This window comes from Bos javanicus, chromosome 2 (assembly GCF_032452875.1).
Source record: "Bos javanicus breed banteng chromosome 2, ARS-OSU_banteng_1.0, whole genome shotgun sequence".
Lineage (NCBI taxonomy): Eukaryota > Metazoa > Chordata > Mammalia > Artiodactyla > Bovidae > Bos > Bos javanicus.
This window is the reverse complement of record NC_083869.1, coordinates 122,465,679-122,492,715: the sequence shown is the minus strand read 5'-3', so window position 1 is coordinate 122,492,715 and position 27,037 is coordinate 122,465,679. Positions and strand designations below refer to the sequence as shown.

At 38.9% G+C, this 27,037-nt stretch overlaps 1 protein-coding gene across 31 annotated transcripts in view; it reads right to left on the bottom strand.

The window, feature by feature from the left end:
• The window catches only part of PUM1 (pumilio RNA binding family member 1), a 126,076-nt gene that overhangs the window by 84,407 nt on the left and 14,632 nt on the right, over positions 1-27,037 (bottom strand). For all 31 annotated transcript variants that reach the window (XM_061389944.1, XM_061390003.1, XM_061390014.1 and 28 more), the window contains one exon: positions 3,999-4,067. In XM_061389944.1, the coding sequence (XP_061245928.1) occupies positions 3,999-4,067 (69 nt within the window). The remainder of the gene's footprint in view (positions 1-3,998; positions 4,068-27,037) is intronic.

Below are 27,037 nucleotides of genomic sequence, written 5' to 3'. Positions count from 1 at the left end.
CTATGTTTTGTCTTTTTAAAGATAGAAATCAGGACAAACTTCAAGGATCTTAAGACTTAAAAGGGTCCTGGAAAACTATCTAGTCCAATATCTGTCTTACCCATGGAAAAAGAGCAAAGTCCAAAGAATATGAGTGTCTGAGGCAAGGCCGGAAGTGGTGATATAAGGGTTCTTCTTGTCCACTGAGCTGCCATCCCACAAAGCTATACCTTTCTTTGGGTTAAGAGCTCTTCAAATCATTGTCAAACTCCTTACTCTACAAGCCATTCTGCTTTCTCACATTTACGGGCAGAATTCCTAAGTAATGCCTAATGAGAACCTACATCTATGTTTTAAGTATATCTCACCTTATTCTACTTCCAGGAAACGTGGTAGGATTCATTATTACTCCACATACAGAAGCACTTTCCAGATTTCATTCCTCTTGTTTACAAACTTGTCTATTACCAAGGGTAAGTTTTTCTATGCTTCAGTTTTCTAAAACAAAGATGAAGGGCCACATATCTAAATACATTCCATTTATTCCAGAAATAATCACTATTATTAATGTCCCTGAACACTGTCAAGTAAACGATATGTAAAACATTAAGGAAACTTAAAAAGAAAAAAGTTTCTTGGTTTTTAAAAGGGAGAAAACCAATTATTCAGGATAAAGTGTCTTTTCTGTCAAAGACTTGACGTACTTTCAAATGAGAACCACCAACCTCTGCAAATCCATCCCTTTCAGGACATAAAGAGTAATAATGCTGCCCTCCTATATGTAGAGTAAATAAGTCATGCAAGATCATAAGCCAAATAACCATGGGAGAAACAGAGCCCAGAAACATCAGGGCAATGAGCCTTCCTCAGTACTACAAAGATACACTCTTGAATACTCAACTACCAGAAATAATCTATGCCTTTAAACTTTTCAGAACTGAACTTAAAGTTGAATGAAAGAGGCTGCTAGCAAGGATAGTAGATGAAATATCTGAAAATAATTTGTAGCCCTAAGCCTAACAGATTTTCTTACCTTCCTTTTTATGTGTACTTTTTAGAACAGGAGGCAAGTAAAGCATTTGTACCGTGTCCTTCAGCTATGAACAGCTGTATTTCAGACAACCAGCAAGGTTTGAAGGTGAAGTTTTAAATAGTCACTTCTGAGCAAGATTTCTAAGAAACACTCTAAATACAGCAAAGTGACTCTAGGAGTCTATCGAACACTGGCTTTGACGAGGGAAAAAAAATAACAAGAACCAGGCAGCACTAACTTTACCAGAAATCAATTACTTTGAAAGAAGCCAATTCTCTGAATTCCAAAGATTCATACATTCTTGAACATAGGTATTATTTGCCCTAAGGAGGACTCTCACACAAGCACACAGACACATACAAATACAAATAAAATAACTGCAGCAAAAAAATACTGTGCTTGGCTTAGGCAATTTACTTGAAACTTTAGTGTTTATGTGGGTAAAGACTACATTCACACACATCCCTTCCCAGAGATGCTTTGTTTAAAGAGAAGGAAATTCAATGAATTTAATTAGAAACTTTTTTATTACAAAAACTTATTTTCTTCCTTTCTCTTTTGTGTTCATCTCCCTTTTATCTCTACAAAAACATTCTCCCAACCTACCCCTATATGAATCCTAACTATAGGATATTTCTCAAGTCCTATACCTCCTCCATTCAAGTAATCACAAACTAGTCTTGCCAGTACTGATCACTAACCTCCTCAGAACATGAGCCACACAAAGAAAAACAGTGCACACTCCCCGCTGTCATGTATATTCATTCCATGCTCAACCAGCTAAACAAAGAGTTCCTCGAATTCAAAACTTCACTCCATGCTTAGTTTGTTCCCTTTGTGCCTGGACACTGGGTTATACTTTCAAAAACTAACTTGAATTAAGTATCCGTATTTTGGGAAGGAAGTATATTAAGCATTTTTTAAAATCCTCCCCCAAATATCTATTGTTATAAAGCTTACTAAAATGAGATTTTTGCCATCAATTCTAAGTACTGGCTTTATTCACTCTCATGTTTTAGAGAGGTAGCCAGGTCAGAGTTCCAGCTCCATCACTTTCTAGATTTATGACCCTGAGCAATTTAATTAATCTCAGCCTTTTTCTTTATCTGAATAAAAGAACCGTCCTGAGTTATTGATGAGATAATACATGCAAACCTCTTAACATCTGCCTAATAGGTGGTCAACAAATACTAGTTATTACTACTTTGTTAATAACAAGGAAAGAAGAGTGACCCTGCATTACTGTTGGAATGTATATTTTGTTTAGTTATTTAAATAAGCCTACATAGAGGTCTGAGGAATTACATACAAACATCAAAAAAATGACATTTCTAACAAAGTAAGGAGGGTGCGGTCTGGAGACCTTGGGAGGAAGGGACATTTTGGGAAGAAAAAAAATGATTTTTAAAAATATTTTTGTTGTTAATTTAAATAAAATTCACTTTCTGTTCATTGTTCTTTGATTATAGAGTTAAGTCTTTAGAGATTTTGAAGTGTTGCTTACAAAACAGTAACAGGGTATTATTTTTATTTTGTGTAACTAATTTTAAGACTGGGATTAGATTTCCAGTAGAGTGAACCAGGTTACCATCACAGGAATGGGAAAGCAGATAAATGCAGTTTCCCCACCTATACTTAGTATCAGATACATGTTAACTTTCTGTTCAAATTCTGCTCCAGAAATACAGTGAGAAAATATTTTACTTAATAACCAAACAGGGTTTATTAATGTGCACTGTTTCAATAATATTAGGCAAGCACCGGAAAACATAAGAATACCTATCAATCCCATCTGCAAACTCTAGAGGAAAAACAAAAACAGGCCACAAGATGATAGGACTTTGACCACAAGATGACTTGGAAAAGTTACAAACAAAATCTTATAACCAAGACAGCAAGAATCTTAGGATCAAAGCACCAAGACTTTAACTAATGCTCAGTCACAACGGTAGTCAATGAATATTTGTTATAAATCAGGAAAGAAAATTATCTTAATTTTGAGTCCTCAGAACCTAGCACAGTGCCTGGATCAAAGAATACGGCTAAATCATTAAGAACAAATGTATTTAATGAATGGTATAAAAGAGAATCCAGCATATACCTATTTTCCCTCCTTTAAAGCATTAAAATAGACATGGGAGCTTTTAAATATTAGATATACGAAAAATAAAACAGGGGGGAGAAAACCTAAGGCTACTCTCCAGAAAAAAAGAATCACAACCAAATGTCTAGTTTGTGAACCTGTGACATCTTCAACAATTAATGCAAACTGTATGTCTGCCTATCACCAAAACACTTATTGTCAACATACAGAAGCACCAGAAATCATCTGTCCTTGATCTATATTCCTCTTTTAGAATTATGGCAATCTTCACTATCAATATAACAGATGATAGTAAATATTACTTTCTGTAAATTTTAAACATTACAAACAAACCAAAATCCTTTTTTCTAAATTCTATGTAATGGGTGACTAGCTCAGGCCTCAATCTTCTGGAATTATTTACCAAAACACTCAATTCCTTCTTCAAAATGGAACTACAAACAACATCCTCAAAAGCTGCAACATCCTCTTAAAATAGGTTATCAACATATTGACTAGCAGCCAATCTAAAAACTCTTTCACTGCAAAAGAACCTAATGACTGAAAAATGAAGCAAAGGTAAGGACATTTGATGCATATAAAACTAAGTTATTTTGTAAAATTTTAACACCTCAATTTCCAACTGACTGGTTAAGATAAATACTGATTAATTTGTGCTTATACTTTGGTTTTATTTTTAACATATTAGGCTAAAGTTAACATTCTCCTTATAATGATATTGTTTTGGCAAAATTCTGCAATATCCCACTCCTATCATGAGGATGGCAACAAGGAAAAGCAAGCACATACTTCTGGAGACTAGATTCGGACACATTTGATGAGAGACAGCTCCAACCTTCCCTTAAAAACAGACCCACATTTCTGACACACCAATTTACTTACCTCTCCCATCGCTCTTCCCTCCAGAGCAAGTGCTTGAAAATCATGATTCAGTTCATCCATAGAACGTACCTAATGTTTAGAATAGAGGAGGGAAAAGTTTCACATTAGCACCTTGAATTTTACATACACATTAAATACAACTGAAAAGCTTTTTGATGTTTACTTTCACATATTGACAAGGAAAATAACAATAATCAAGTGACTAAGATTAAACATTCACTTACCTTTAACCATCAGGTTCAGCAATGACCCCTGCGCTTTCTCCCCTCCCAATCCCTCTTGCTTTCAAACATGAAAAACACAGACTCCAGAAAAAGAAAAAGGAAATGGCATCACACGAGAATTACGATAGCTATTGTTCATACATTTTAGTAAGTAAAGATCACATGTTGAAGGGCAATAGTATATGTAGATGATTATGTGACCTAAACCCTGCTACTGGCTCAAAGACCAAAAATGCTTGTCCACAACTGTGAACAGTTAAGTACAAATTAGGGGACTCATTTGATCCAAGCTAGTTATGTCTTTAACAAACATCAGGGAAAGGCACTACGAACTACATAACTGAGTGAACTCGACATTTCTCCATATTGGAAGATCTCTGGGAGTGCCTAGAATCTCAAAACCAGGAGGAAAAAAACAGCAAGTATCACAAGAATCCCTTCAAACTTTACCTAATTAAATGCACTACCCACATCATAACAATCTTTCTAGACTTCAACTAACTCATCTTCAAGGTCATTACTAGAAGGTAATATTTAAGAGCAAGAATGAAGTGTGGAATAGATTACACAAAACAGTCATAATTCAAAAACCCTTTCTTGTCCAACAGTCTACTGGACCTCTCAATTATAAGCAAGAAGCCACCTTTGCTAAGGCTAGAGTACAGTCCCTCGTTTATTAAAAAGGAAGGCTTTCCAGCCTACCTAAGAAAGATGGCTGACTGCCTGAAGTGGAACATTCCCAAACCCCCTCATCAAATCATCATTACCTCCAAATCTATGTGTACAATGTCTAGCACTGGGTGAATGCAAAGAGCCAAACTACAGCCAGGCAGGGAGAGAGTAGAGTATGGAGCATGAACTGGAATACAGCTGGAGGGATCAATTTAAGAATTTTATTAGTATGCTGCCTGTATACCACCCAATAATCCTAATTCTACCGAGTTGACAGCACATAAAAATACATTGTTCTGAATTATACATTTTCAAGACCCAATGCTACAAATGATACACTGTGTCATGAAGATGTAACAGCTTTGGGATGCTTGTCACAAACATAAATTTATAAAATTCAAAATAGGCTCAATTTAAGCCATATAAGAACAAAGAGACATAGAGATAAGATTTGTTACTACAGTAAACAGTTTCAAAGGGCCTTGAAACAGAAGCTAGGGTCACAATACAAGCCTTTACATTATTCAGGTAAGCACATTGAATAAGTTCCTAAACTTCAGGTGGTAAAAATAAGGAGGGGAGATGAGGACAGCATCTTAGCTACAAACTCTACAAACAATAGATAAAATCAATTTGAACCTTCAGGACAAATTAACATTTACAAAGCATGTAATTTAAACACATTTAAAGTTCTATACTATTAGTAGCTGTTCCTATGGAATCTATAAACATGCTTTTAACTAGATGCTAGGAATTTCCCGAAAATCCAAAAACCTACAAATAGTTTTAACCAAGAATGTCGGAATTCTATATATGTTTCCCAAGAAAAAAGTAGGATTGGCTACAAAAATGAAAAAAAGGGCTTCCCTGGTGGTCGAGTGGTTAAAAATCCACCTACCAATGCAGGGACATGGGTTCAATCCCTCGTCCAAGAAGATCCCAAATGCTGTGGGGCAACCGAGCCTGTGCATCACAACTACTGAAGCCCACGCACCTAGAGCCTGTGCTCTGCAACAAGAAGCCACCGCAATGGGATGCCCTTGCACTGCAACTAGAAAATGAGAGAAAACCTGAGTGCAACTAGAGTAGCCCCCAGTCACTGCAACTAGAAAATGAGAGAAAGCCTGAGTGCAGCAATGAAGACTCAGCACAGTCAAAAAAATTTTTTAATTAATTAAAAAATGCAAAAAGAAGAGTGGGAATGGTAAGGAAGGAAGAGAACATGCAATGTGCATATTGATGTTATCATCACAACAATCTCACAGTAATTATTCCTATTTAAGAGATTAGAACTGAGCCTCAGAGAAACTGTTCAGTCAGTTCAGTCACTCGGTCATGTCCAATTCTTTGCGACCCCATGACTTGCAGCACGCCAGGCCTCCCTGTCCATCACCAACTCCCAGAGCTTACTCAAACTCATGTCCATCGAGTCAGTGATGCCATCCAGCCATCTCATCCTCTGTCGTCCCCTTCTCCTCCTGCCTCCAATCCCTCCAAGCATCAAGGTCTTTTCCAATGAGTCAACTCTTCGAATGAGGTGGCCAAAGTATTAGAGTTTCAGCTTTAGCAGCAGTCCTTCCGAAGAACACTCAGGACTGATGTCTTATGCTATCTAGGTTGGTCATAACTTTCCTTCCAAGGAGTAAGCGTCTTTTAATTTCATGGCTGCAATCACCATCTGCAGTGATTCTGGAGCCCAAAAAAATGAAGTCTGACACTGTTTCCACTGTTTCCCCATCTATTTCCCATGAAGTGATGGGACCGGATGCCATGATCATTGTTTTCTGAAAGTTGAGCTTTAAGCCAGCTTTTTCAGTCTGCTCTTTCACTTTCATCAGGAGGCTCTTTAGTTCTTCACTTTCTGCCATAGGGTGGTGCCATCTGTATATTTGAGGTTATTGATATTTCTCCCAGCAATCTTGATTCCAGCTTGTGTTTCTTCCAGTCCAGTGTTTCTCATGATGTACTCTGCATATAAGTTAAATAAGCAGGGTGACAATATACAGCCTTGATGTACTCCTTTTCCTATTTGGAACCAGTCTGTTGTTCCATGTTCAGTTCTAACTGTTGCTTCCTGACCTGCATACAAGGTTTCTCAAGAGGCAGGTCAGGTGGTCTGGTATTCCCAACTCCTGCAGAATTTTCCACAGTTTATTGTGATCCACACAATCAAAGGCTTTGGCATAGTCAATTAAGCAGAAATAGATGTTTTTCTGGAACTCTCTTGCTTTTTCCATGATCCAGCGGATGTTGGCAATTTGATCTCTGGTTCCTCTGCCTTTTCGAAAACCAGGTGGAATATCTGGAAGGTCATGGTTCATGTATTGCTGAAGCCTGGCTTAGAGAATTTTGAGCATTACTTTACTAGCATGTGAGATGAGTGCAATTGTGTGGTAGCTTGAGCATTCTTTATAATTGCCTTTCTTATTTACTAGCATTTATTTATTTACTGGCCTTATTTATTTACTAGCATTTCTGACCTTGGATTACTGTCCCTTAACTGCTCACGGTGTATTTACAATGAATGTCCCTTTACTTGAGCTAGTTTGACCAGTTCTCAGCTGCTTTCAAACAAGAACCAAACTCTAACACAACAGGTATCACTGAGTTGGTTATTAATGAAATCACACTGGAAGTTTATATTTTAAAACAGAGCTATGTACTGCACTGGGAAAAATAAAGTTCCCAACAAATAAACACTTTTCAAAATATTTTCTGTAACAGTTATGTTTTAAGACACCTGCCTAGAAAGGGCAACTTCATGATTCCTACCACCTCTGGCCACAAATAACTATATCAAAAGTATTATTCTAAATGGCCAAACTCCTAGTATCAATCTGAAGAGAAATGATAAGCTAATCAGATTCCTCTTAGCATCTGGGCCAGAAAGCTATGGATAAAGTGAAATTCGCTAAAGATCTGGCAGTTGGAGCTGTCACTTTGAGTCAAGTATAACCTGGTGAATAAGCAGATGGTCAACATAAAGAAGAGAAAGAATGTGCAGGGGAAAAAAAAAAAGCAGCAACAAGAGACTATAGAACCCCTATGGAAACAGCCTCCTGGCGCCCCTGAGGTCCATGTATACATTTCCTGCTCTGGGGTTCAAAGAGAATCCCTGGTGTTCTTTCATTTAACATCCTCAAATTTTGCTACCTAGAATAGACATCTGTAACTTGAGATTAAAACTGCCCTTACTAGAATATTTATTTCCTCAACCACTGAATCTCAATTATCAGACACTTTTCTCCTCCACACCTACCTGTGTTCCCCTGGAGGATTTTTGCAAAGGCAAGCCTAAATCACAATGGCTCAATTTCACTAACATAGATACAGAACAATACAGGCAGAAGATCTGGTGCCAAAAACCATTACGGGAAAGAGATACCAGCGAGAAAAGGCCAAGCAAATGCAGGAGAAACTTGAGCAATGAGAAGAAATGGAATGTGAGAATTAACCTAATTTGAATTTAATCATTAAGGGAAAAGGGCTTCCCTGGTGGCTCAGACAGTAAAGAATCTGCCTGCAATTCAGGAGACCTGGGTTCAATCCCTGGGTTGGGACGACCCCCTGGAGAAGGAAATGGCAATTCTCCAGTATTCTTGCCTGGAGAACCCCCATGGACAGAGGAGCCTGGCGGGCTACAGTCCATGAGGTCACAAAGAGTCAGACATGACTGATCGACTAAGCACAAAGCATATTAAGGGAAAAACACTTAATAAGTCTGTTCCACACCATCTTCTGGTCCATTATATCTGTACTATAAACAATAAAACAATAAATATTTACTGAAACTTATGTTGTGACAGGCCCTGTCCTATAAAAATCCTTTTATGCTATATGATCTCCTTAATAGTCCTAACAATCTGTAAATGCAAGTACTGTTATCCCCATTTTGTTAAGAAAAACAAAAGTTACTACATTCCTCTAGTAATACATAACTAAATCAACAGAATTCTTGATTACTGGGAAAAACCAGAACAAAAAACTCTTTTAGCTCTGGAGAATGCAAACCCTACTACGTGATGCTATTTATTCACTGTCAGTAACAACACTAAATACCAGTAATTTACTGAGTTTTCAAGGCACTGGACTGCAAAATTATTCCAGTTTATAGATGAGGTATTATCTGTCCAAAGTCACAGAACAGAAAGATCAAAAGTGGAATTCAAATTCAGATCTCTAACTCTTTTACTACCACTTCTATCTTTTCTCATTAAAGACAAGCACAAAGGACAGAGAACACCTGGCTTAACAACTGTTGTTCCAGAAACTGATTACTACACTATTTTTATAGTTCCTTCCATGATACACAGCAGGGTAGGGCAGGAATGAAGTCACCACAGCAGCCAGAATTAGGTCAAAGTTCTGGTTTTTTATTATTATTTATCATTTCAAAACTGCTACTACCTTTGACAATTAAATACCATTGAAGTTACAGATCATCTAATGTGTTGATGGCATTCAAACAGGATGGTTAACCAACCAAAAAGATAAACTATCCGTTAATCAAATCAAATCAAATCAGTTATCAAAACTGATTTGCTACTGTACTGCTGCTGCTGCTGCTAAGTCACTTCAGTCGTGTCGGACTCTGTGCGACCCCATAGACGGCAGCCCATCAGGCTCCACCATCCCTGGGATTCTCCAAGCAAGAACACTGGAGTGGGTTGCCATTTCCTTCTCCAATGCCTGAAAGTGAAAAGTGAAAGTGAAGTCGCTCAGTCTGTCCGACTCTTAGCGACCCCATGGACTGCAGCCTACCAGGTTCCTCTGTCCATGTGATTTTCCAGGCAAGAGTACTGGAGTGGGGTGCCATTGCCTTCTCCGTTGCTACTGTACTATATCATAACATATACCTCATGTGAATGCCAGCACATCCTAAACATAGAACGATTTAGAAACTAAAAAGAATAAATATTTCAGACGCAGTTAATGAACCCTATGATACTAGTGACTTTTAAATATAAAAACCTCACAATTTCTGGTTGTGTCTTTTTCTTAATTTTACCAATCATGATCAAGTTGAAATCGGTAATGAGAGCAGGCCACTTTAATTAAAGAGAGAAACTAATTAATATGATGAAAGAACCCAATCTAAAAAGTATAAAACTAAAGACAATGATAAATCTTTATCTCTGCGTGTTTCGAAACTACCACCCACAGTGATCTATCTGAATGGTATACAGCTGGCTTCCAAAAGAAATAAATTCGACAATATGCATCAGGTTTTATAAATGTTCATGTGCTTTGATCCAGTAGTTCTACTTCTAGGAATTCATCTGAAGCAAATAACCAGAAATATGGGCAAAGATTTGTTAACAAAGAACCTTCAACATGGCTTTGTGTTGGGGAAAGTGGTTTAAAAAAAGAAGTTTAAATACAGCAGGAATTATTAAATTCCGCATTCATTTACATAATTTTATGCAGCTACTTCGGAGAAGGCAATGGCACCCCATTCCAGTACTCTTGCCTGGAAAATCCCATAGGTGGAGGAGCCTGGTAGACTGCAGTCCATGGGGTCGCTAAGAGTCGGACACAACTGAGCAACCTCCCTTTCACTTTTTACTTTCATGCACTGGAGAAGGAAATGGCAACCCACTCCAGTGTTCTTGCCTGGAGAATCCCAGGAACAGGGAAGCCTGGTGGGCTGCCGTCTAAAGGGTCGCAGAGAGTCAGACATGACTGAAGCGACTCAGCAGCAGCAGCATGCAGCTACTTAAAACAGTTTTGAAATTCTTAGAATATGTTTATGTGTAAAGATTCTATAACAGGCTACAAATCTGTATATATAAAAAAGAGTATGTATTTCCATAGAGACATGCACAAAATAAGAAAGTAATATATTCAAATGTTAATTTGTAACTTCTTCAGTAGTTTCTACATTTTCTGTAATGCCAATGAAACAACTCAGAAAGAATCTTCTGAAAATAAACTTAACATTCATGAAGTCTTTTATATTAATATCTTTCAAACTAATAATCCTATTCTAGAAACATCTTAAATAACTAAAAGAAATGAGAGGAAAAAAATAAGCAGTGAGCAAAGGTGCTCGTTGTGCACTTATTTTTAACAATACTCAGTAAATAAAAAGGTTATGGTATACTCAGAAGCTGTTTCTACAGAGACAGGATTCTCCTTCTATGCCATACAAAGCAACTGTTATCACAGCTGGTATTTATTAACTGTGTTCAGTTCAGTTCAGTTCAGTTCAGTCGCTCAGTTGTGTCCGACTCTTTGCGACCCCATGAATCGCAGCACGCCAGGCCTCCATCACCAGCTCCCGCAGTTCACTGAGACTCACGTCCATCGAGTCAGTGATGCCATCCAGCCATCTCATCCTCTGTCATTCCCTTCTCCTCCTGCCCCCAATCCCTCCCAGCATCAGAGTCTTTTCCAATGAGTCAACTCTTCGCATGAGGTGGCCAAGTACTGGAGTTTCAGCTTTAGCATCAGTCCTTCCAAAGAAATCCCAGGGCTGATCTCCTTCAGAATGGACTGGTTGGATCTCCTTGCAGTCCAAGGGACTCTCAAGAGTCTTCTCCAACACCACAGTTCAAAAGCATCAATTCTTCGGTGCTCAGCCTTCTTCACAGTCCAACTCTCACATCCATACATGACCACAGGAAAAACCATAGCCTTGACTAGACGGACCTTTGTTGGCAAAGTAATGTCTCTGCTTTTGAATATGCTATCTAGGTTGGTCATCACTTTCCTTCCAAGGAGTAAGCATCTTTTAATTTCATGGCTGCAGTCACTATCTGCAGTAATTCTGGAGCCCAAAAAAATAAAGTCTGACACTGTTTCCACTGTTTCCCTATCTATTTCCCATGAAGTGATGGGACCGGATGCCACGATCTTCGTTTTCTGAATGTTGGGCTTTAAGCCAACTTTTTCACTCTCGTCTTTCACTTTCGTCAAGAGGCTTTTGAGTTCCTCTTCACTTTCTGCCATAAGGGTGGTGTCATCTGCATATCTGAGGTTATTGATATTTCTCCCGGCAGTCTTGATTCAAGCTTGTGTTTCTTCCAGTCCAGCGTTTCTCATGATGTACTCTGCACAGAAGTTAAATAAGCAACTAGGTAGCAAAGTGCTTTCATTCTCAAACTATGAAATAATTCCTAATTATCCTCCATTACTCACTTTTTTAATATAGGAGGAAAGTGAGGCAGAAAAAGGTTAAATAACTTTTCCAGAGTTACACAGACAAGCTGATTCCAGAGTCTGACTCTGAACCAGTGTCTGGTGTATTAGGGATCAAAATGTTTTGAGGGTACTCCAACTGTTTAGGCAACGAAGTTGCACTAGATGAAAGCCTGCTGGAAACCCAAAAACGGAAAAAGAGATGACTAGATTACCCTGTCACCCAGCTCAAAATCTGAAAATGTAACAACCCATACAGCCCATCTCTGGCTAAAACTCGAGGATTCCTCTTTGTTAATACAAGGATAATCAAAAGGAGACAAGGAGTCATGGGACCCCAGGGAAAAAACTACTTAACCAAGGAAAGGAAATCTCAAGATAGAAAAGAGAAGACTAAAAATGATCTATTGAAGGAGAGAATAAATAACAGGTATATAGACAAAAATTCATAGCAAAATTAACATTCACAAAGCAGGAAAGAGTAATAAGCCGAATAATTAATGACGCGAACAAAACTGAGAAGAAGTCAATCCGGAAGAAAAGGACACAGATTCAAATAGAAGACAATTGAAAGAAAAAAAAACCATCAAACGTCCATCGACTGATGAATGTATAAACAAAAATTAATATACATTGTACAAAGGAATATTATTCAGCCATAAAAAAGAAATAAAGTACAGGGAATTTCCTGGCAGTTCAGTGGTTAGGACTCCACATTTCCACTGCATAGGGCACAAGTTCCATCCCTGGTTGGAGACTAAGATCCCACAAGCCATGCTTGCACAGCAAAAAGAAAAAGAAAGAAGGAATGAAGTACTGATACATGATACAATATCCATGAACCTTCAAATATGCTAAATGAAAGAAGCCAGACACAAAAGGCCACATACTATATGATCTCACTAAGAGGAAATATCCATAATAAACGAGACAAGAATAGGTTTGTGCTTGCCAGGGAGTTAAGAAAGGAGGAAATAGACAATGCCTACTAATGAGTACAGGGGTTCTTTTCGGAGTGCTAAGTGTTTCAGTGTTAGAAGCATGATGGTTGCTTAGTACTATAAACACACTAAAACCCACCAAACTGTAAATTTAAGGGTAAATTTTATGATATGTGAATATCTTATAACAACACTATTAAAAAATAGGAGATGGCAAACACTTTCTATAACAGATTAAGAAATAAATAATACAGGCTTTCTGGGCTACATGGCTTCCCCGATGGCTCAGCAGTAAAGAATCCATCTGCAGTGTAGGACACACAAGAGACACAAGGTTAGATCCCTGGGTCTGGACAACTCCCTTGAGAAAGAAATGGCAACCCATTCCAGTATTTCTTGCCTGAAAAATCCCATGGACAGAGGAGCCTGCTTGGCTACAATCACAAAGGTTGCAAAGAGTTGGACACAAATAGGCACCTGAGCACATAACACTGCGGGCTACACAGGGTCTCTGTCATATATTCTTTGTTTTTCAGTTTCATGCATGCATGCATGCTAAGTTGCTTCAGTCATGTCCAACTCTGTGCAACTGTACAGAATGCAACCTGCCAGGCTCCTCTGTCCATGGGATTCTCCAGGCAAGAACACTCGAGTGGGTTGCCATGCCCTCCTCCAGGGGATCTTTCCGACGGAGGGATCGAATCCGTGTCTCTTATGTCTCCTGCATTGGCAGCAGGTTCTTTACCATTAGTGCCACCTGGAAAGCCCTTTTACTTTCAACTACAAACTTGAAAATGTAAAAACCATTGTTAGCACAAAGGCAGCAAGCTAGATTTGACAGAGGCTATAGTTTGCCAAATTTGGTTTAAAAATAAGTCATTCCTTTTATGTTTACAAGTAATGTGTGCTAAGTTAAAATGATCCACAAACTAAGCAAAGATCTCTTATCAAACTTATAAATGGAACTTCCACAAATGTTATTGGATAAAGGGAACATACAGAAACTAGTAATCAGAACTTAGTACTTTTATTAAAAATTAAGATCATATAAAACTAACAATTAAACACCACATTAAAAAATAAAGATAGCTGCTCACATGAAAATATATTGAACACCATTAGTCATCAGGCAAATACAGATTAAAATCACAATGAAAGATCATTACATATGTATCAGAATGGCTAAAATAAAAACCAGTAATACCACCAAATGCTAGTAGGGTGCAGAAAAATTGGATTATTCCAACATTACTGGTCTAGAAAACAACTTGGCAGCTTCTTAAAAGACTAAACATGGAACTACCATATTACCCAGCAACTGGACTTCACTCTCATGTTCACACAAACATTTGTACATGAGTGTTCACAGATTTATAGTAATTAAAAAATAGAATCAACCCTCATGTCTTTCAACAGGTTAAAAAACCACATCTGAAGCGCATCTACGCCATGCACACTACGTAGCAATAAAAAGGAATGGTCTACTACAGGCAGCAACCTGGAGGAGGCTCCAGAAAGGATGCAGAGAGATAAAGGTCAGCCCTCAAAGGCTGTATGTAGCATGACTCCATTTCTATGACGTTTTTGAAATGACAAAATTGTGGAAATGGAAGACTGAATACATTTGTGGTTGGGGGGAGGCCCCTACACCGCTGCAAAGGGAAGGTGGGTGTATTTAAAAAGGGCTACTCAAGGGTTCCTTGTTTAAGAGCTACTTAGTACTTTGTGGTGCTAAGTATATGAACCTAGCAGATCGTAAAATTATATAGAACTTCATACATACACATGCACCCAAATGAGCACAAGTAACCCTGGAGAAATGTGACTAGGACTGGATGGATTTTATCAATGTCAATAAACTAGTGTGATGCTATAGTACACAATGTTACCTGCAAAGGTCATACTGTAAAACGCTACCACTAGGGGAAACAAAAAAAAGTATACAAATGATCTCTCTGTATCATTTCTTCAACTACAGGAATCAACAAATAACTAAGTCAAAATTTTAAATTAAAAAAAGATGACTGCTATGAAGAAATAACGAAGACATAACTTAAAATAATTCGCAAGGAAAAATCTAAACTAATCAAACATATAACCAAAGGAACCTTTCTCAAGCTATAAAACTATGCAGATCAAAAGGTCTCAGCCACAGAGTACACAAAAATCACATCTTGAGCAAACTATCCTAAAGTTGGAGAATTCTGTAAGTATCAGGGCAGGGGGAAAAAACAGAATTTACTCTTGGTTCTCTAAAACACTACGTGCCAAAGTCAGTAAGATCTATTATCTACAGTCCAAAGAGTTTATGTCTTGTCACAATTGTCTTTCATGTATAAAGGCTACAGGAACAAAATATACAAAAAAGGCAATAAAATATGCCACCCACATACCATCTTCAAGCAATTACTATACCAAGCACTCCAGTCAATGGAGCACATGAAATGGATAAACTGCCATATAACTATTTAATGATATTGTTGTTTGTTGTTGTTTCAGTCACTAAAGCACGTCCAACTCTTGCAACCTCATGAACTGCACCCTGCTCGGCTCCTCTGTCCCTGGGGTTTCCAAGGCAAGAATACTGGAGTGGGTTGAGATTTCCTTCTGCAGGGGATCTTCCCAACCCAGGGGAACCCATGTCTCCCGCATGAGCAAGTGGATTCTTTACCACTGAGTCACCATGGAAGCCTATTTAATGGTACACTACTAGTTAAAAGGCTCCATTTATTGTTAAACACAACACAGGTTCTCAAATGTAGTATGCTAAGTGAAAGAATATTTACTTGGGCTTCCCTGGTGGCTCAGCTGGTAAAGAATCCACCTGCAATGCAGGAGACCTGGGTTCAATCCCTGGGATGGGAAGATCCCCTAGACAAGGAAATAGCTACCCTCTCCAGTATTCTGGCCTGGAGAATTCCATGGACTGTGTAGTCCATGGGGTCACATGAGTCAAGATACAACTGAGCAACTTTCTTTCTTTTTTTTTTTTTTAAGTGAAAGAAACCAGATTCAAGAGCTACATACATTTACAGTACAAATATGACATTCTGGAAAAGGCAAAACCACAGGGACAGAAAACAGTTGCTGGGAATGGAAGTACAAGCTGACTATGAAGAGGCTCCAGGGAGACAACAGAAAAAGAATTACAACTCTGCAGCCTTGGAAATGAAAACCACAATCATAGAAAGTTAACATGAAAAGGCAGAGGATCATGTCCTAGATGAAGGAACAAGATAAAGCCCCAGAAAAACAGCTAAATAGAGATAGGCAACATACCAGAAAAAGAATTTCAGAATAATGATACTGAAGATGATACAGGATCTTGAAAAAAGAATGAAGATGCAAGAAGTTTATCAAGGACCTAGAAGAACTAAAGAACAAACAGAGATGAACAATAACTAAAATGAAAAATACACTAGGAGGAATCAATAACGAATAACTGAGGCAGAAGAATGGATAAATGACCTGGAAGACAGAATGGTGGAAATCACTGCTGTGGAATGGAACAGAGGAAAAGAAATGAAGACAAGCCTAAAAGAACTCCGGGACAACATTAAATGCACCAACATTCTCATTATAGGGATCCCAGAAAGAGGAGAGAAAGGACCCAAGAAAATATTTGAAGAGATAATAGATGAAACCTTCCCTAACATGGGAAGGGAAACAGTTAACCAAATCTAGGAATTTCAGAGTCCCAAGCAGAATTAACCCAAGGATGGGACTTCCCTGGCAGTCCAGTGGTTAAAATCTAACTGCCAATGCAGGGGACATGGGTTCAATCCCTAGTCCAGGGATATTCCACATGCCACAGAGCAACTAAGCCCATGCACCACAAGTACTGAGCCCATTCCCTAGAACCAGAGAGCCACAACTACTAAAGCCTTCAAGCTCTAAAGCCCAGGATCTGCAACAAGAGAAGTCATCAAAATGAGAAGCCTGTGCACCTCAACAAAGATCCAGTGCACCCAAAAAGAAACAGACAATAAGGGGCTTCCTTGGTGGTCCAGTGGTTAAGAATCCACCTTGGGGAATCAGATCTGATCCCTGATCAAGGGCTAAGATCCTACTGTGGAGCAACTAAGCCCAGGCGCTGGCACTACTGACTCTGCATGCCAAAATGAAGACCTGACACAGCCAAATAAGTAAAAAAATTTTTAAAGAAACAATTATCCTTGTTATTAGACAAAAGAAATGATTAACATTTTTTAGGTTCTGAATAAAACAACTAGATGGACATATTACAAAAGATTCTTAGGGCTGAATTATAGATAAGGGTTGGTTGGTTTTTGGTTTGTTACTTGGGTGTTTTTATTTTTATGATTTTATAACTATACTTTCTGAAATGTTTACAATGAGCATTTATTGATTTTTATAACTCAAAAATACCTACAAGTCATTCTTTTTAATGGGAGGGGAAATTTTTTATTTTTAAATCACTGTTCATTAGGATACAGAGAATGAAATTGGGCCACGGAAAGAGTCCTTAGTTCACTTATAATACTGAGAAACAAAATTACAATCATCACCAAAAGAAATGACTTGTTCTAACATATCTGCAAAGTTGGTTGATATATTTTTAGATGTAAGGAGAATAAACTCTAGTGTGATAACAAAGGCATTGTATATTAGTAATCAAACATTTCTCAGAGAAACAGTTTCTCAAGTTTGAACAGTTCATTATTACTGTTACAGCACAAATAGTTGGCACAGGAAATAAGAGCTCCCTATCTAAAAAGTCTTCAGCCAGGGAACCTAGTAAGCGTCTTCCTCCACTCAGCAGTCTTGTCGCTAACCCTCACTCCTCCTGTGTTTCAACATTCTATTGTTTGTAGCAAATAAGGGAATAGGAATTCTCAATGAATACGTCTATCCAGATACATCACAGCAACAGAATTAAAGAGGGCAGCTACCAAGCACATCAAACAGCTCATTCTGGACTTCATGATCCTAAGGGAAAACATAATACATAAATCCAAAACTGTATCTGTGGGAGAAAATATTTTAATAGACTTCTACCTCCTCTGGATAAAAAAAGTAGGATATACTAATGAAAATATCAGTGATTCTTAACCAAGAGACAGAATACAAAGGAGGAGACAGAACTTAATCATCTTTTTAATACATACACTGGTATGTATTTTGTATGGGTTGTTTGTTTACAGAACTCTTCCTAATGTTATACAAATAGTAAACCTTCATCTGCTCCTTTTTCAGAACAATTACCACCTGTAGTTTCTTACCCTGTAATTTGCATTACTGTGAGGTCATGAACCATGGAAGTTTTCCCTCTCAGAGTTGAGAGGGACTTTGAAAGTGAAGTCGCTCAGTCCTGTCCGACTCTTAGAGACCCCATGGTTGTAGCCTAGCACACTTCTCTGTCCATGGGATTTTCCAGGCAAGAGTACTGGAGTGGGTTGCCATTTTCTTCCCCAGAGGATCTTCCCAACCCAAGGATCGAACCTGTGTCTCCTGCATTGTAGGCAGACGCTTTACCATCTGAGCCACCAGGGAAGTCACGAGAGGGACTTTAGATATAACAAATTTATTAGGTTTTAAACTTGAAGACTGTGGGTGCCCTAGATTAACGTTTGAAATTGGATTTTAAAAAATCAGAACATGTGTTTTGTTTCCTATACTAAAAATGATGGCTTTTAGGAAATTTTGAACTATAAAAACAGTAAATCCTCATTGTAAACATTTTGGAAAGTAGGGATAGCAAATTACAAAATGGGGGATTAAGGCTACTGAGAAAATGAAAGCAGGGAAGGGAGACAGTTACAATTTAAATAATGTTCACAAACAGCTTCACTGAGAAGGTAACTTAAACGACTGGAAGAAGATATATGAGCAACTTTCATAGACATTAGAGACAGGAGCACTCAAGCAAATGGAACTGCAAGTCAAAACTCTGGGGGATGGGCTATGAGGATGATTATAGAAGTAACAAAAATTGCTTTAATCTCAATCCAAATGCCACTAAAATACAACAAATAGAAACCTAGACTTAAGCAAAAATCAGATCATTGGCTGCTGTTAAGATAAACTACAAAGGGCCAACAAAACTTTTGGAGAAGATGGGAACTGTCATTATCTTAATTGCAGTGAAGGTTTCACAGCTGAATACTTTGACATTTCCAAACTTAACAAATTATACATTTTAAATGTGTGCATTTTATGTCAGCTATACAAGAGAAGACTCTACACATGGACATCACCAGATGGTCAACACCGAAATCAGATTGATTATGTTCTTTGCAGCCAAGGATGGAGAAGCTCTATACAGTCAGCAAAAACAAGACCAGGAGCTGACTGTGGCTCAGATCATGATCTCCTTATTGCCAAATTCAGACTTAAATTGAAGAAAGTAGGGAAAACCACTAGACCATTCAGGTATGACCTAAATCAAATCCCTTATGATTACACAGTGGAAGTGAGAAATAAATTTAAGGGCCTAGATCTGATAGATAGAGTGCCTGATGAACAATGGAATGAGGTTCGTGACATTGTACAGGAGACAGGGATCAAGACCATCCCCGTGGAAAAGAAATGCAAAAAAGCAAAATGGCTGTCTGGGGAGGCCTTACAAATAGCTGTGAAAAGAAGAGAAGTGAAAAGCAAAGGAGAAAAGGAAAGATATAAGCATCTGAATGCAGAGTTCCAAAGAATACCAAGAAGAGATAAGAAAGCCTTCTTCAGCAATCAATGCAAAGAAATAGAGGAAAACAACAGAATGGGAAAGACTAGAGATCTCTTCAAGAAAATTAGAGATACCAAGGGGACATTTCATGCAAAGATGGGCTCGATAAAGGACCAAAATGGTACGGACCTAACAGAAGCAAAAGATATTAAGAAGAGGTGGCAAGAATACACAGAAGAACTGTACAAAAAAGATCTTCATGAACCAGATAATCACGATGGTGTCATCACTCACCTAGAGCCAGACATCCTGGAATGTGAAGTCAAGTGGGCCTTAGAAAGCATCACTACGAACAAAGCTAGTGGAGGTGATGGAATTCCAGTTGAGCTCTTTCAAATCCTGAAAGATGATGCTGTGAAAGTGCTGCACTCAATATGCCAGCAAGTTTGGAAAACTCAGCAGTGGCCACAGGACTAGAAAAGGTCAGTTTTCATTCCAATCCCAAAGAAAGGCAATGCCAAAGAATGCTCAAACTACTGCACAATTGCACTCATCTCATATGCTAGTAAAGTAATGCTCAAAATTCTCCAAGCCAGGCTTCAGCAATATGTGAACCGTGAACTTCCTTATGTTCAAGCTGGTTTTAGAAAAGGCAGAGAAACCACAGATAAAATTGCCAACATCCACTGGATCATGGAAAAAGCAAGAGAGTTCCAGAAAAACATCTATTTCTGCTTTATTGACTATGCCAAAGCCTTTGACTGTGTGGATCACAATAAACTGTGGAAAATTCTGAAAGAGATGGGAATACCAGACCACCTGACCTGCCTCTTGAGAAATCTGTATGCAGGTCAGGAAGCAACATTTAGAACTGGACATGGAACAACAGACTGGTTCCAAATAGGAAAAGGAGTACGTCTAGGCTGTATATTGTCACCCTGCTTATTTAACTTATATGCAGAGTACATCATGAGAAACGCTGGACTGGAAGAAACACAAGCTGGAATCAAGACTGCTGGGAGAAATATCAATAACCTCAGATATGTAGATGATACCACCCTTATGGCAGAATGTGAAGAGGAACTAAAAAGCCTCTTGACGAAAGTGAAAGAGGAGAGTGAAAAAGTTGGCTTAAAGCTCAACATTCAGAAAATGAAGATCGTGGCATCCGGTCCCACCACTTCATGGGAAATAGATGGGGAAACAGTGGAAATAGTGTCAGGCTTTATTTTTTTGGGCTCCAGAATTACTGTAGATGGTGACTGCAGCCATGAAATTAAAAGATGCTTACTCCTTGGAAGGAAAGTTATGACCAACCTAGATAGCATATTCAAAAGCAGAAACATTACTTTGCCAACAAAGGTCCGTCTAGTCAAGGCTATGGTTTTTCCTGTGGTCATGTATGGATGTGAGAGTTGGACTGTGAAGAAGGCTGAGCGCCGAAGAATTGATGCTTTTGAACTGTGGTGTTGGAGAAGACTCTTGAGAGTCCCTTGGACTGCAAGGAGATCCAACCAGTCCATTCTGAAGGAGATCAGCCCTGGGATTTCTTTGGAGGGAATGATGCTGAAGCTCAAACTCCAGGACTTCGGCCACCTCATGCAAAGAGTTGACTGGATGCTGGGAGGGATTGGGGGCAGGAGGAGAAGGGGACAACACAGGATGAGATGGCTGGATGGCATCACTGGCTGGATGGCATCACTGACTCGATGGACTTGAGTCTGAGTGAACTGCAGGAGTTGGTGATGGACAGGGAGGCCTGACGTGCTGAGATTCATGGGGTCGAAAAGAGTCGGACACGACTCAGCGACTGAACTGAACTGATACCTCAATAAAGATTATTTTTAAAAAAATTAGCCCTACAGTAAGAATAAACATATCAATAAAACAAATGAATCAAAACAGATGCATATATGCGGAAGGGAATTTATTATAAAGGAGGTCTTTCAAACCAATAAATAGTGCTAGAATTAGTAATTAACAACTTGAGGCAAAGTAAAATTACATCACTATTTCCTGCCTACACAATACACAGAAACTCCAGATTAATTAAAGATGAAAATATAAAACTATACTAAAATATTATAAGAAACACAGGAGATTGAGTGAGGGATGATCTAAGAGCATACAGATAATGAAATCAGAAAGGACAATAAACACAGTTGGTGTTAGTCGCTCAGTCTTATCCTATTCTTTGCAACCCCATGGACTGTAGCCCACCAGGCTCCTCTGTCCATGGAATTCTACAGGAGAGAATACTGGAGTGGGTTGCCATTTCCTTCTCCAGGGGATCTTCGTGACCCAGGGATCGAACCCAGCTCTTCTGCATCACAGGCAGATTTTTTTCTCTCCGAGCCAGCAGGGAAGTCCCAAAACATAGTTAAAAGACATATAAAAACAGTTTTAAAAATTTAAGAAATTACTACCAAAAAAAAAATGGACAAAGAACACTCATAAGGTGTTTGCAGAATTTTAAATTGCTACAGTCTATCTGGAAAACAATGTAGAAATGTGTATCAAAATATTAAATGCATTCTTCTGTTTGATCTATCACTTTCACATCTCTGAATATATTCTAAAGAAGTGACTCTGGAATACAAAAATATAACTGCAGTATTGTTTACTATAGCATTATTTAGAATGTCAAAAGTTAAAAACAACCTAAGATCGAAACTGGGATAAAACAGTCAAATTACTGTTCTTCAATACACAAAGAGGTAAAGAATCTGCCTGCCAGTTCAGGAGATACAAGAGACAGGGGTTCAATCCCTGGGCCAAAAAGATAGGAAATGGCAACCCACTTCAGCATTCTTGAGCACAGGCGTGTCTTGACTCTTTGGGACCCTTAGAAAAGAAGTAGAGGTATTTACTGACCTGAAAGGAGGACTACAATGTATTAAGGGGGGAAAGACTATCATCAGTGTATGCATGCCTGGACTCACAGAAGTATGTAATATATTTAGAGAGAGCAACTGATCCCATTTGGTTTAAAACTACAATGCATTCACTGTTTATATATGTGCAGAAAAAGTTTGGAAGGAAATAACCAAACTGTTAAAAGTAGTTAACTCTGAAATACATATTGACATTTTTTAAAACAAACATGTACTACCAAAAAGTTTTCATTTTAGACAAAGTAGATTAGTGATTGCCTAGGTATGGGGTGAGGAAGGTGGAAAGTGACTGGTAATAGGTACAAGTTTTCTTTTGTGGGTGATGAAAACATTCACTTTCATTGTAGTGACAGTTGTACAACTCCGAATATACTGAAAACCACTGATCAGTACATTTTAAATGGGTGAAATGTATGGTATGTGAACTATATCTTAATAAAGCTATTCTACTATAGAACAAAATTTATAACCAAAACATTTTTTAAAATTGCAATATCCACACTGCACTTTTTACTTAATTTTCCAATAGAAACCTTAAAAACCCAAACAGCAACTCTTAAAAAGCTTCAAACAAGAAAAATGAGTCACTAGCTTCCCTGGTGGCTCAGTGAAAAAGAATCCACCTGCCAAAGCAGGAGATACAAGTTCCAACCTGTATTCCCTTGAGAAGAAAATGGCAACCCATTCCAGTGTGCTCCAGTGTTCTTGCCTAGGAAATCCTATGGACAGAGGACCCTGGCAGGGCTACAGTTATAGTCTATGGGGTCGCAAAAGAACTGGATACAACTTAGCAACTAAACAACAACAGAAAGTGTTAAGAGCAGTTAACCATTGACAATACAGGGATAAATTACAACCTTCATTCTATCTTCATAAAGATACTATCCTTCCTAAACAATAATAGATAATATTCACTTATGAGAACAGGAATGAATTTTGAAAATGTATTAGGTTGAAACAGTATGGTACCATTTCCCAATATATGATGTTGACGATGAACAAAAAGTTTCAGTGTTTAACAAATTACGCAAAGTAAACCTTGTTTCTACAGCCTCCTGTTTGCCTAGCTCTGATGTGGTTTTAAAAACTCCCCTCCACTCCCCCCAAAAAAGCATAAAACCAGAGTTGACAGGAATTACTTTAAGAGCTCTTTAATGGAACTCTGCAAAAAATGCTTACTGACTCCTTAGCTTCATGCCAAAAAGCCTCTCAAGTATTCAAGACCCTACATTCTGTTACACCTTATACCTTATCAATTCAAAATGGTATTGTAATACTCTTCAAAATAAAACTCTCATCAGTCTAAGTCTCTTCAATAAGCCCTGATGACATAATATATTTACTCATCATTCATGAGATACATGCTATTTGCCAGGGGCTGAAGATATAAGGCTGAAAGATTCTTCAAGAAGAAACATTACAGTGGTTCTTAACCAAGCTGTACATAAAGATAACCAGGGAGTGCTTTTTTAAAAATATATAAACTCCATCTCATCACTGGATATTTTGATTCAGTGGGTCTGGACTTAAGCCCAAGCGTCTGTTCTGAAATGGATCACTAGCACCCAGTGGTGAAGGAAAAAGTAAATATTCAACTCCAGTTGAATATTTGGAGCTGAATGCTTTAATTAGACGTGTACCAAATGATGACAACACCAAAAGGGGACACAACCTATAAGAAAAGAGATAAGGGGAAGGTTTATCAGAGATAAAAATACTTTAGGTGAAGATGAGACAAGTGGCTAGGTGGATGAGGAAGGAAGGGGATTCCAAGCAGAGAAAAACACATCAATAAAAATAGCACAACTATGTTGAGCAATTGCATAAACTATAAAAATAGCATGTACGTTCAGAAAGTTACAGTACTTTGGTACAGCTGGAGTGCCAATAAAGCCTGGAGAGGTAAATTAGCTCAAAACACAAAAGGTGCACACTGTGCCATCCTGAGAAGCTTGAAAGTTAACTAGCCTAAAAGCAACTGGAAAAGCCAAAAACAAAATTTAGGTAAGGAAGCATGTGTGCCTGTTGAGTCACTTCAATCATGTCTGACTCTTTGCCACCCCATGGATTATAGCCCACCAGGCTCCTCTGTCCATAGGATTCTCCAGGCAAGAACACTGGAGTGGCTTGCCATGCCCTCCTCCAGCTATCTTTCCCACCCAGGGATCAACCCCAAGTCTCCTGGATTAGCAGATGGGTTCAACCCACTCCAGTATTCTTGCCTGGAGAATCCCATGGACCGAGGAGTCTGGTAGGCTACAGTCCACAGGGTCGCAAAGAGTCAGACACGACTGAGTGACTTAACTTCACTTTCTTTACCACTAGCACCACCTGGGAAGTCCTGGGGAGGAAGAGACAAAAGCAGTTTGCCTCTTTAGAAATAACAATTCGGCAGCAACCAAGAAAATAGCCAGAAGGAAGAAAAAAGGGAGAAGGGTGCAGAAAACAGGTCAGAAGACTACTATAAATGTCCAGGCAAGAAATATGAGCAGATCAAACACGGCAATATGAATATAACCTTGGAATTGTCTGAGGCAGGAGGCAAGAATCTAAGGTTCTTAAGTGGCCTATAATAGAGATACTATACATAGAAACAAGATACAGGGAATGAAATCACTTGAGTTCAGTTCTGAACATCATCTGTTTGAACAGACCATTCACTGAGCACCTGAAGTGAAAAGTGAAAGTGAAAGTCCCACAGTCCCATCTGACTCTGCGATCTCATGGACTGCATAGTTCTCCAGGAATTCTCCAGGCCAGAATACTGGAGTGGGTAGCCTTTCCCTTCTCCAGGGGATCTTCCCAACCCAGGGATCACACCCAGGTCTCTCGAACTGTAGGCAGATCCTTTACCAGCTAAGCCACAAGGGAAGCCCAAGAATACTGGAGTGGGTAACCTATCCTTTCTCCAGGGGAATCGTCCAGACCCAGGAATTGAACCGGGGTCTCCTGCATTGCAGGCAGATTCTTTACCAACAGAGCTATCAGAGAAGCCCACTGAGCACCTATTATGCATCAAGTACTGGGCTCTGATAATTAAACATGCAAACTAAATTTGTACTGGTGTCCCTAAATTATAAGTATGTGAGCAACAAGTACAGCTTAAAATGTGTGAAAATGTGTCAAAAAGGCATGTGTGCATGTGTGTGTGTGACAGAGATGGATAAGCTGACTACTCAGTCCATGATGCACAACAGTAGGGTCTCCAAACAGATTGATCTAGTGGAAAGAGCATGAGCTAATCACCTTAAATATGTCTTCTGCTGCTGCTAAGTCGCTTCAGTCGTGTCCGACTCTGTGCGACCCCATAGACGGAAGCCCACCAGGCTCCACCGTCCCTGGGATTCTCCAGGCAAGAACACTGGAGTGGGTTGCCATTTCCTTCGCCAACGCACGAAAGTGAAAAGTGAAAGCGAAGTCGCTCAGTCGCTCAGTCGTGTCCGACTCTTAGCGACCCCATGGACTGCAGCCTACCAGGCTCCTCTGTCCATAGGATTTTCCAAGCAAGAGTGCTGGAGTGGGGTGCCATTGCCTTCTCCGATGTATGTCTTCTATGAGACCTTAAAAAATCGCATCTCATTTTTCTGACCCTGAATTTCCTCATACATAAAACAGAAATAACAAAAAATGACACAGCGTTACGGGGGCTTCACGTCATATGTAAAAAGACTAGAATGGTTCTGGCACACAGCGTATGGAAACATGTCAATAAAACTTATGGTACAGAAAGGTACTCAATACCAAAATAAAAATACCTCTAGATCTCACTGGATACACTCAATCTATCCTAACAACCTCAGCACAACACACTCACTAACTTCTTTTTAATTAAAACAGAGATAACGGAAAGGAAACCACGGCACTGATGGGGGAAAAAAGTTAAATGGTTTCTAAGATCTTTTCCAACACCAAAATTCCACTGGAAATGTATCAATTCACCACTTCGGTTTTCAGTCAGTATGGTAAACCAAACTCTTAACAAAAGGTTTGAAATTTGTCCTTTTTCTCTTTTTAAAATATAAAAATTTCAGGGTCTAAGTTCCCTGACAGCCCAGTGGTTAGGACTAGGCACTTTTACAGCTGTGGGCCTAGGTTCAATCCTTGGTTGGGGAACTAAGATCCTACAATCCACAGAGCCAGGCCAAAAAAAAAAAAAAAAATTCAGAGTTTGAAATTTTGTGAAAATTAAAAATGTACAAGACGAAACCAAATTACCTATCATCTCCCCACCCACATAAATAAAATTAGTATTTTCCCATCACATCAGATCAGATCAGTTGCTCAGTTGTGTCCGACTCTTTGCGACCCCATGAATTGCAGCACGCCAGGCCTCCCTGTCCATCACCAACTCCCAGAGTTCACTCAGACTCAAGTCCATCGAGTCAGTGATGCCATCCAGCCATCTCATCCTCTGTCGTCCCCTTCTCCTCCTGCCCCCAATCCCTCCCAGCATCAGAGTCTTTTCCAATGAGTCAACTCTTTGCATGAGGTGGCCAAAGTACTGGAGTTTCAGCTTTAGCATCATTCC